General features: G+C 37.9%; 2 protein-coding genes across 2 annotated transcripts in view; both read left to right on the forward strand.

The window, feature by feature from the left end:
- The window catches only part of tlr18 (toll-like receptor 18), a 25,833-nt gene extending 21,090 nt beyond the window's left edge, over nucleotides 1-4,743 (forward strand). The window contains exons 2-4 of the mRNA XM_005929488.2: nucleotides 611-1,606; nucleotides 2,344-3,526; nucleotides 4,011-4,743. Coding sequence (XP_005929550.1) covers nucleotides 611-1,606; nucleotides 2,344-3,526; nucleotides 4,011-4,457 — 2,626 coding nt within the window. The 3' untranslated portion in view covers nucleotides 4,458-4,743. The remainder of the gene's footprint in view (nucleotides 1-610; nucleotides 1,607-2,343; nucleotides 3,527-4,010) is intronic.
- A 2,300-nt stretch (nucleotides 4,744-7,043) lies between these two features.
- On the forward strand, nucleotides 7,044-9,275 carry LOC102293680 (protein S100-A1). The gene is made up of 3 exons (XM_005929489.3): nucleotides 7,044-7,148; nucleotides 8,465-8,614; nucleotides 8,955-9,275. The coding sequence occupies exons 2-3, from the start codon at nucleotides 8,474-8,476 to the stop codon at nucleotides 9,099-9,101; spliced, it is 288 nt and encodes a 95-aa protein (XP_005929551.1). The 5' UTR covers nucleotides 7,044-7,148; nucleotides 8,465-8,473; the 3' UTR covers nucleotides 9,102-9,275.
- Nucleotides 9,276-10,217: the final 942 nt, after the last annotated feature.

The following is a 10,217-nucleotide window of genomic DNA, read 5'->3' on the forward strand; positions in this document are numbered from 1 at the left end:
CTGTTTTGTAGAAGTGGTGTACTGTTACGTGTCACAATTTTGCCCAACATTGATAATGCAATTTCCAAAGTACACATTTTTCTCTGATTTATATAGTTGCATGTGTGTGTGTAAATGTTTAGACGTCTTTGTGAGGACAGAAAAATTGGCATGCCACTGTACTTGTCGGGACCAACAGTCACTTATGGGGACAAACGTGTGTGTGTGTGTGTGTGTGTGTGTGTGTGTGTCTGTATGTCTGTATGTCTGTCTGTCTGTCTGTTATGCTTACTACTCAATCACATCTAAAATTTTTGGATTCAGTTTACTTGGATTTTTTATGCCCTCAATTCAGTTAAGTGAACACAAGGAAAATTGCAAAGAGATCTGAAGCCATGAAATTGATTTTTTTGGTTTTTTAAAGTACAGAAGAAGTCTAAGAAATACAGGAAAGGGGATTGAGGGAAAGCAGGGAGCCTAAAAGAGCACTCAAACACAATAAAATCTGAATGAGCATTAATGTTAATGTTTAATGAAATGTTAATCAAACTATTACGTGTATCTGGCATTTACTGTCTACGAAAATCAATAAAATGTTTTGATAATCTTGCCTGATCTTGTTCATTTCCAGGTCTAAAACAATGATTTGGAAGTTGATCCATTTCAGTGGTCTCTTTCTTGGAACTCTCACACTCCCAACTCCATCTTCACTCCCCACTACCAACACTGAGGAAAGACTCTGTCAGATCTACAACTCTGACCGATCTGCAGATTGTCTGGGAAGACAGCTTGACAGTATCCCATGGAGACAATTTCCACCTACACTTGAAGAAATAGACCTCTCCTATAATAAACTTCAAGATGTTTATGCTGATGACCTTTTCCACCTCCCTAAGCTTCGTATCCTCAAGCTTCAGTACAATAACATTTCATACATTGACAATGATGCCTTCAGAAACAACACACTCTTGGAGTATCTTGACATCTTCAATAACTCCCTGCAGGAAATTCCTGCCAGAGCTCTGACACCTCTCGTTAATCTAAAAGAGCTCTACATGTCTAATAACCTTTATATAAGTGCAACTTTGGCTGACTGCTTCTCCAAACTTTCCAGACTCCAGGTTCTCTCCATGGGCGGCCCTTTGGTGATGGGTCTAAAAAAAAAAGATTTCCAACCCCTGAAGAACCTTAAGCTCCAAGGATTTGCTATTAAATGTTCCTCCCACCTCCATTACTATGAGCCTGGAAGTTTAGAAGTCATTCAGACCAGTCAGATGGGCTTTGACATGGCTATAGACCAACACCCAAATGCTCTTGTTCATATGCTACAGGACCTAGCTAACAAAACATTCACAGTCATTCAATTTCGTAACCTCTTTGAATTCACATACTACATGGGACAGGAGGACATTTTTCAGGGTTTAAAACACATTAAAGCCAAGCAACTCATCTTTCACAGAGGAAAATTCAATGAGAACCTTATAAGGATGGCTTTAATCAATTTACAAGCAACCAGCATCAAAAGATTAAGACTTCAGTACATTGACTTTGCCCGTTCGCCAACATTTGTTGATAGTGGTGCAAGTTCCAGCATCACAGATCTTGTACTGGATAAACTGGATCTTTGGTGAGTATTTTGGTGTCCTACAAGATTGCTCTAACAGTAGTTTACACATCTCACTGATCTAAACTGCACTACTGCATAATTCTGTACAATAACAACTATAGTTCTACAACTGTTTACAACTGTTTATAACTTGTATAGTTCATATTTCTGTATAGTTTCATATTTATATCCTGTTCATAGCCTGTACATAGCTTGTACACTCACTACAGCCTGTACATACTTATAGTTATAGCATATTCATAACATACCTTCATACCGTGTACATTGCAACATACCCATAATAGACCCATTTTTGTAATATATGTATTTTATTACTAAGCACTTTCTGGATGAATGCAAACTGCATTTCGTTGCCTTGTACGTGTGACATGTGCAATGACAATAAAGTTGAATTCTATTCTATTCTAATGGACCGTAAAATGTGATTTTGTGATTTTCATCTTGTAAATTATGGTTATACTTAAACAAGCAATTTTAGTCACAAGGTTGTGCAGCGCAACATAGGGCATGACTATAAAGGAACATACCAGGGCTTTAAATTAATGATCCAAAAACAGCAGCTGCACTAAATACGGTAGAGCTGCACAAGAAGATGATGCTATGAAATAGTGGGTTTGACAAGTATTTTGTTATAGTTATAATTCAATACCTTGTTACAAAGTGAAATTACATGAATGTGAAGCTCATTACTAAGGTCATATAAAAATACGCAAACTAAATATCTCTGTTTCTTGTAGGTACATCAGCAATCCTGATGTGCTACGATTTGATTGGCGTTTCACCTGGTTCAAGAAAGTTAAGCAACTGTCTATTCAACATGTGTATTTCAACTCTGCACCCTGTGATTCGTGGGTTGAGATGAACGGTGTGGAATTACTAGATGTCTCCAATAATCGACTAAAAAATGAGTTTGTATTCAACCAGCGATGCGATTACAAGAACACCATGCCGAATCTTCATACATTCAACACAAGCAACAATGAGTTGACCAGCTTAAAAGACTTATCATCCCTCACAAAAGAATTCCAGGAGCTAAAGGTTTTGGATTTCAGCTACAACAAATTAGGATCTGCTAAAGATAGCCAAAATTGTGTCTGGAAACAAAATATCACCAAGTTTATTGCTCACCATAATAACTTTGTAGGTGAAGCTCTCAGTTGTCTACCAACCACAGTACAGTACTTGGATCTGTCCTACTGTGATCTGGACCAGCTGGACATGAACTACTTTGAGAAAACCACCAACCTCAAAACCCTTCTACTGAGTGGGAATAAAATTAAATTCATCCCATCTAAATGGGAAAGTGCATCACTGCAATCACTAGCTTTGGATGGGAATTCATTTGGCCTAATTAGCAAAAAATCCTTTGAAGATATGCCTCAGTTGTCTCAACTTCAGGCAGGGAACAATCCTTATCATTGTACATGTGAGCTTCATGCTTTCATCCAGGACACGATTTCAAAAGGAAAGGTAAACCTCACAAACTGGCCTGAGAACTACAAGTGTTACCACCCGGAGGCTTTGCTCAACACAGTCATAGCCAAATACTTTCCGGGTCATGTAGCATGTGACATCAGACTGGTTATCATCATCTGTGTTGCAACCACCACAGCAGTGATCTTAATACTTATGCTGATTTGCTATATTTTTGACCTCCCATGGTACACTAAAGCAACATACCAGATCATCAGGGCTAAATACAGAGCTCACAAGGAGAAAGGAGCTGGTGATCTGGAAACTTTTACCTACCATGCCTTCATATCCTACAGTCACTCAGATGCTGACTGGGTGAGGCACCAGCTCTTACCCTGTTTGGAGAACAACACGAACCCCTATCGTCTATGCATTCATGAGAGGGACTTCATGCCTGGAAAGTGGATCATTGATAACATCATTGAGAATATTGAAAGCAGTCGTAAGGTACTAAAATGTATTATGTAGTTACAGTAAATTAAAGTCTTGCAAAATGAGAAACAACACACAGCAAAACCTAATTATCTTGGACATTTTATTTTAAGAGCTAGAGTTTTAGTCAGTTGATCTATGGCAACATCACTCAGTGGAAGTGTGTGTCATTTTCACATAATTTTGTTCATTCAAAGGCAAAACAAAATAGCTTATAGTCACCTTGTTCAGTAGTTGCCACTTCTCCTTGGCACTTCTCATTTTTTAAACTACATTGCAATTATAAATGATGAAAACATCATCTCAAAACTTGCCTGACAATTTGTTGACTGTTGGAATACCGAGTCTTAAAAGTCTAAAAAAGTAAGTAATGGTGATATGAGTTATGCTAAATGGTTGAGAACTACAGCATCTCATCATTGTTGTTTGGAAATTGGTAGGAAAGCGTAAGGTAGAGAACCTATAATAATTTCCTTTCTGTTGTTTTCTTTATTCCTAGGTAATGTTTATTCTCTCACGGCACTTCGTTAACAGTGAGTGGTGCAACTATGAGCTGTACTTTGCTCAGCAGAGAGCAATGGGAAAAACCTTCAGTGATGTCATCTTAGTGGTTAAGGAGCCTATTGATCCAAACTCCTTACCCAGCAAGTATTGCAAGCTCAAGAAGATGCTGAGTACAAAGACATACCTGGAGTGGCCCCAGCAGGTTAACCAGCAGGCATTTTTCTGGGCACAGCTGAGGAGTGTCCTGGGAAAGCCAACAACCCAAGAGCGGGCAAACAGTGTTAAGAGAAGAACCCTATCTGCGGGAAGAATATCTGTGATTGGTCCCCCTATTGAGGAAAGGGTGCCAGAAGAAGATAAGATGACTGTGGAAAAAGAAGCAGAACCCACAAACGAAGCAAATGAAGAGCCATTAAATCAAATACCACTGGTGGCATTTTAGCCATTAAATTAAAAAGAACTATTAAACAAATGCCTTTCTCAGTATTTTCTCAGTAAAGACCTCCCCTCAAGTAACCTTTTTGTTTAGGCTATGCCAACAAGGGAGCAAAATACAGCATCTCATTGTGATAACAAAGAAAAACAAACAACCCCTGCCCAACAATCTGTCTGCCCAAGGCAGTCTGTCATGTCATCCCTGACAGCTGAGCTGATGGCCTCTGCTTCACTTTCCCTCAGTGTCTCAGGCCAGGTGCCCTGCTGACAGGCGCTGAAAGGCCGGCTCACATGAGAACTCCCATGTTGCACTCTGGATAACAAGCAAGGTCCCAGCAAACCATGGTGACAGGTGCCACACTGTGAAAGGACTGTGCACTGTTACATTCTTGGCCCTCAGAGGTATGAGATCATGAATGTTCAAACTCAGATCAAGCCGAGTCAAATGAAACCACATAGTAACAATACAAGCGATATCAAGTTGTAGAGCAAAAGCTTAGAAACTGGAGAATGATAATGCTCCATCAATCAGTGTTTGTATCAGCACTAGTCATTTTGAAGTTTTCAGTGTAATATTCAATGTGTTTCAAGCTGAATACTATTCCTATTTTAGTGAATACTGCACACAGGTAGTCACCAATTTAAGTTACTGCCAAATGTCAGTCTGAACTTGTGTGCTTGCTGTTTGTTTATTCCTAAAGCCATCCCTCATGAGTTACTATTAGCTTTGCTGTTGGCATACATTGCAAAAGCACACTCACAGAGATTGCTCACTTGACGCATGTCATACTGTCATTGGGTCCTCTATGAATCACTGTTTCATATAATAGCTAATGTTTATCAAATATTTGTTCAGTTTTCAGTGTTATCATTGTCACCAGGTATAATATAACTAAGGGAATTAGAATGAGTTATACAGACAGATAGCAGATACATGTCCAGTGCCTGAATGAAGTTAGATTTAGTTGTCTTTACACATGCTTTAAATAAAATAAAAGCTGTTGTATGATTAAGAAAAAATGACAAAAATGGTTTTGCCAGTTGATAAATGTGAATGTACGTTTGTTACGTATTGTTTGTGATGGAAGGTTTTTGTTCTAAATATTGAGTCATTATGTCTACCTTACTACTATTTTTAATCATTTGGATTCAGTAATGTAATACTTTGATTAAAAAAAAAAAAAAAAGCAGCGTTATTTCTTTTTGCTGTGCTCTGACTTGATTCATGTTGGGCCATTTTAAATTTAACTTTTTTAAAACTGTTTTTTTTTTAATTAATTTAACTTTTATTTTAAAAATGACTTAACTGATATGGGTTTTGCTATTAATGGTAAGTGTGCAGCCTTGCTTACTTACATATGTGGGCAATAACAAACTTTGAAAATGGCCAGTAGATGACACCCTTGAACTTAGGCAGAAATGTGACACCACACAGCTAAGGTGTGATGTGCACCCATTTACCAGTTTTTTTTTAACTGGGAGTAAGCTCATATATTTTACTTCCCTCTGCATATGTGTATAAGTAATGTTAACATGCAGTCTATAGACTTCAAGTGTTTTTGTATTAAACCGCAAATGAAGGACATGTTTGTTTTTCATGAAGAGTCATATTATACATTCTCTAAAATAATGCAGTGCCTTATTTTAATGTCTTGTATAATGCTGGTCATTCATAATTCATACTGTGCAGATGTTGAAATGAATGAATAAAAACATATATAGTTTCATTTGGCAAAAGAGTGATCACTATAGGCACATTGTTTAGAACAGCTTTTATGAGTAATCGACAATGTGTTTAATCTCCAAGTATGTTCCTCACACCAAAAATAAAAGGCCAGTCTGGTCTCACCTGCTGTCTCAGACCAGAGAGGACATTTTTTAAAAAACTGTTGCTGTAGATACCAAATGCAAGTCGGTTTGGTAAATTTTTAACTAGCATGCAAAAAGCATTGGCATTACACAGGCTACCAGGAGATACTGATGCAAATCAACTCTTAACAACCTGACCCGCATTTAATTTGTATTTCTGCAAAAGTCGAGCTGTCATTCAAATACAATCAATATCTGACTTGCAAATGATATTTAAAAAAGCATTAGTCATGCTTGATAAGCTTACACAAGACCTCGGAGAGGAAAAGAGGAGGAATACTTCGGCCAATTTGCTTTATTCTTTATGTTGCTGATTTTAATTTTGGTTGTTTCAGATTAACAAATTTTCAGCTTTTAGGCTGAAATCAGGGATATTTGTAGGCACTTTAAAATGGAAATTGAAAAACCTTTTCTATAGATTTTTCAAGTTGCACTCGAGTAATATTTGTGCTTCTAATGCAACATTAATACATAACTGGTATATATAATGTAGCATACCCTGAATTACATATAAACACATGTACCCTCACTAACCATCTGAGTATCTACTTAATTTGTAACTAATCCCTGTTGCAACATAACTATATAAGGTTAGGAAAAAGAGTGAGTGGTGTTTGTCCTGCAAAGTTCTAAGAGCTGAGGTTGTTGCCTTTAATGGCAATCCAGTTCAATGGTGAAAGCGCTGATGATGCCGTTCAGAGGGAGGTGCCTATCTGATTAAGGTTCATTTGCACACAGGTGAGAGTCGCTATAAGTAATGAGGTGAGAGCTGTGGTGAGAGCTCAATTTGATCTACTTTCAACAGAACCGGTTAGGTGTCACTGTCCAGGTGAGTTACTGATCTTTTGCTTTTCTTTTTCCTCCATTGTTTTGATGTGCAGTGGTAGTGTGAAGGATTTTTATTTATTTTTTTGTAGAACTACTTGTGCTGTAGTTGGAGTCGCAGTTAATTAACACCAGCTTCTCATTTGACATTCAAAGACTTAATTAGCTCCCTGATCACGCTGGGAATAAATGATTAACAGCAATAATTGAGAATAATTAGGGGAATCTGATGCCACATCATTTGGAGAAGTGATTTTGAAAACTGTAGATATTCACACAATCTCTCACATACGCTATAGATCATGAGATACATGTTGCTCTTCATATAGGCTAAACTATCATCTAATAGTTTTGATGATGGAAATAAGACCATACTCTAAAATTAATCTGAGGTTAAAGGCTGTTCATGTAATGTAATGCAACCAAGAGCAAAATCTATACTTATCTTACTGTATGTGCGACCTGTCCTGGAGGGGGTCTGGCTTTTGTCTTCTACTGGTTTGTGAGGAGGGGTGTGTGAAATGAAACTGCTCTCTTGTATAGGCTTCTCAGGTGTCTGATAGTGAAAGGCTGGTATAAGGTTAGACACTAGACCTGTCTGGTTACCATGCTGCATTCTCCTCTATGTATTCTGTTTGGCACCATTATTAGCAGGCTTCAGCAATTGAAATATATTTGTTTCATGAGACAACATGCTTCCCCAGCAGTGCCATATTGTATAGAATCAACACGCCTAACCAAGAAGTGGTCCCTCATCGCGTGTGTTTTACCTTGTTTTGTTTTTAATTATTATTTAAGTGTGTGTGTGTGTGTGTGTGTGAGTGTGAGAGTTACTCGGTGAGTCCAGCTTGCTACTGGTTTGAGTACTTGCCCTTTAATCTACAAAATGTAATCTGATTCTGGCTATAGTCCACTGTACAAATAACCGTAAGCCATGCTCTGCCAAAAACTGTCCATACCACCATCAGCGCCAATCTTTCTGTCATTGAGAAATAAAAATGCAGGGAGGGAAGTGAAACACTGTCATGTAACCTGAGTTGTTCTATGATTACATGGTAAGTGTGTGAAACAGTTTTGCATCCTCATTCCTTTTCTAATTTGGTTTTGCTAGAATCATCCCAATCTGTGTGCCAGTGTATTAAAACAATTGTAATGAAAGGTTTCTCTTAAGCTTTTATAGAAACTGAATGACTTTTAGTCCCTCTTTGTATCTGTATATCAAATGATGCTGGTCACCCTGCTCTAAATCTAAATGGCATATTCCATGTTTGGAATAAATCTCTTTTGTGGTTAATTTATCCTTCCCTTTCTGATTTTTAGAACTGCAAAATGAGTGCCAATCTGAAAGGAGCAATGGTGGACCTCATTGATGTGTTCCACAAGTATTCTGGAAAAGAAGGTGACAAGTACACGCTCACTAAATTGGAGCTGAAGAATTTGTTGAAGAATGAACTTGGAGAGTTTCTGGAAGTAAGTATCTGTTGCTTAATCAATTTTTTTTTTTCTCCTTCTGAAGCTGACCTGAATAATGTATAATTTTAATGTATTTTAAGTTTTAACAAAGGTAAATCACCATGGTAATTTCCAAAAGAACCTGATGGGTTCTCAGTTTCAGCTATATTTTGAGGAAAAAGTATTTTATTTGCTTTTTTTAACTCTATAATGTTGGCCAACAAGTTGATACCTGGGCAAATGAGGAGAACATGCCTCTGTCTAAAGTAGAAGTTATTTCCAGACTATGCAAATTAAAGACGACCAGCTCCATCAAGATTTGCACTTGGGGAAACTAAACTTGTTGCTCCCCTTTTAGGGCCCCAATGATGCTTGCGTGGTGGAGAAGATTATGCGTGAACTGGATGACAATAAGGATGGTGTGGTGGACTTCCAGGAGTTTGTTGGTCTGGTCGCTGCGCTGACTGTCGCCTGCAATGAATTCTTTAAAAGTGATTCCTCTTAAAAAGGGGGAAAATAAATGCTTATTACTAAATAACTTTTACGGCAGAGTTGGTCAGGGGTTCGGAGGGTTCAATCATTTTGGACACTAGAATGTTGCAGAAGATCCACTACTGCTAATAAATGTTTTTGTTCTGTCCTTGGAAATGCTTCCATCCAATAAAAGTAATTAAATGTGTGTTGTCCTTAGGAAGCATTTGTAATGGCTCAATAAGTTTATCCACATAATTTAAGTATAATAAAACCTGTCAACAGGTTCAATTGGCTTCATAAGCTTTCTAGCAACTTCAAGCACCACCTAATGGCTAAATCTTGGCTAGGAAAAGCGTTGGTCCTAGAAAGTAATTTTAAAGTTGGCTTTTGTAGCTCTCCCATATTTAAAAAAAAAAAAAAAAAAGCCTGGAAAGAAAATATGACAGGGTTTAAAAACTTATAATGGCCGTGCCACAATGGGCTTTATCATCTTTTAAATTGGCGTGTTGGGCGGGGTCTATCCTCCACTCTGATATCTGGAATCCATCTCAGTAGGGTAAGCATTTCATGTATGTCTCATCCTAAAATAAATCTGCACTATCGAGGATGCACAGAAGTATTTCTACCTTCAATACAAAGAAACCTACAAACTGTGAGGGAAGGGGGACTCCTTAACAGCATGTCCTTCTCATTCACATCTTTCATTTAGATTATCAATCTTCTGCCCTTTGATTTGGACTTCATAGATTTCCCCCAGCGGGGAAATTTGTGCGTAACCTCAGCTCAGGTTTCTGTGAATAAAGAGATGCTGTATCATGTTGTGAATGTAAAGTGGCCTTATAAAACTCACCAAGAGCATTGTTACACCTGAGCCAAAAGTGGACTATAAAGACACTACTTGGAATGAAGTGGTGTTACATGTCATACTGAACTGTTATAACTTCTAAATGACAGGTTATCTTGGTTCGTACTTTAATACTCTCATGTCTCTTCTTCGCTTCATCATCATAGGAGCAACAAACACGCGAGATGGGGAGTTGAGGTTGTGCAGTTTAGTAAATGGGGGGGCAGGTCGTGATAGCTGCCATGACTTACTTGTACTTAAACCAATAGGAATGCGGCTCTAGTTACCAATGATAATTTAGCG

The sequence above is a fragment of the Haplochromis burtoni genome, unplaced genomic scaffold (assembly GCF_018398535.1).
Source record: "Haplochromis burtoni strain Fernald_Lab_line unplaced genomic scaffold, NCSU_Asbu1 Contig_124, whole genome shotgun sequence".
In the NCBI taxonomy this organism is placed as follows: Eukaryota; Metazoa; Chordata; class Actinopteri; order Cichliformes; family Cichlidae; genus Haplochromis; species Haplochromis burtoni.

Bases quoted from the DNA above. Each gene is read 5' to 3' on its own strand.
- LOC102293680 (XM_005929489.3), top strand. From the start codon at position 8,474: ATGAGTGCCAATCTGAAAGGAGCAATGGTGGACCTCATTGATGTGTTC. The intron at 8,615-8,954 runs GTAAGTATCTGT...CTCCCCTTTTAG, and splicing joins AACTTGGAGAGTTTCTGGAA to GGCCCCAATGATGCTTGCGT.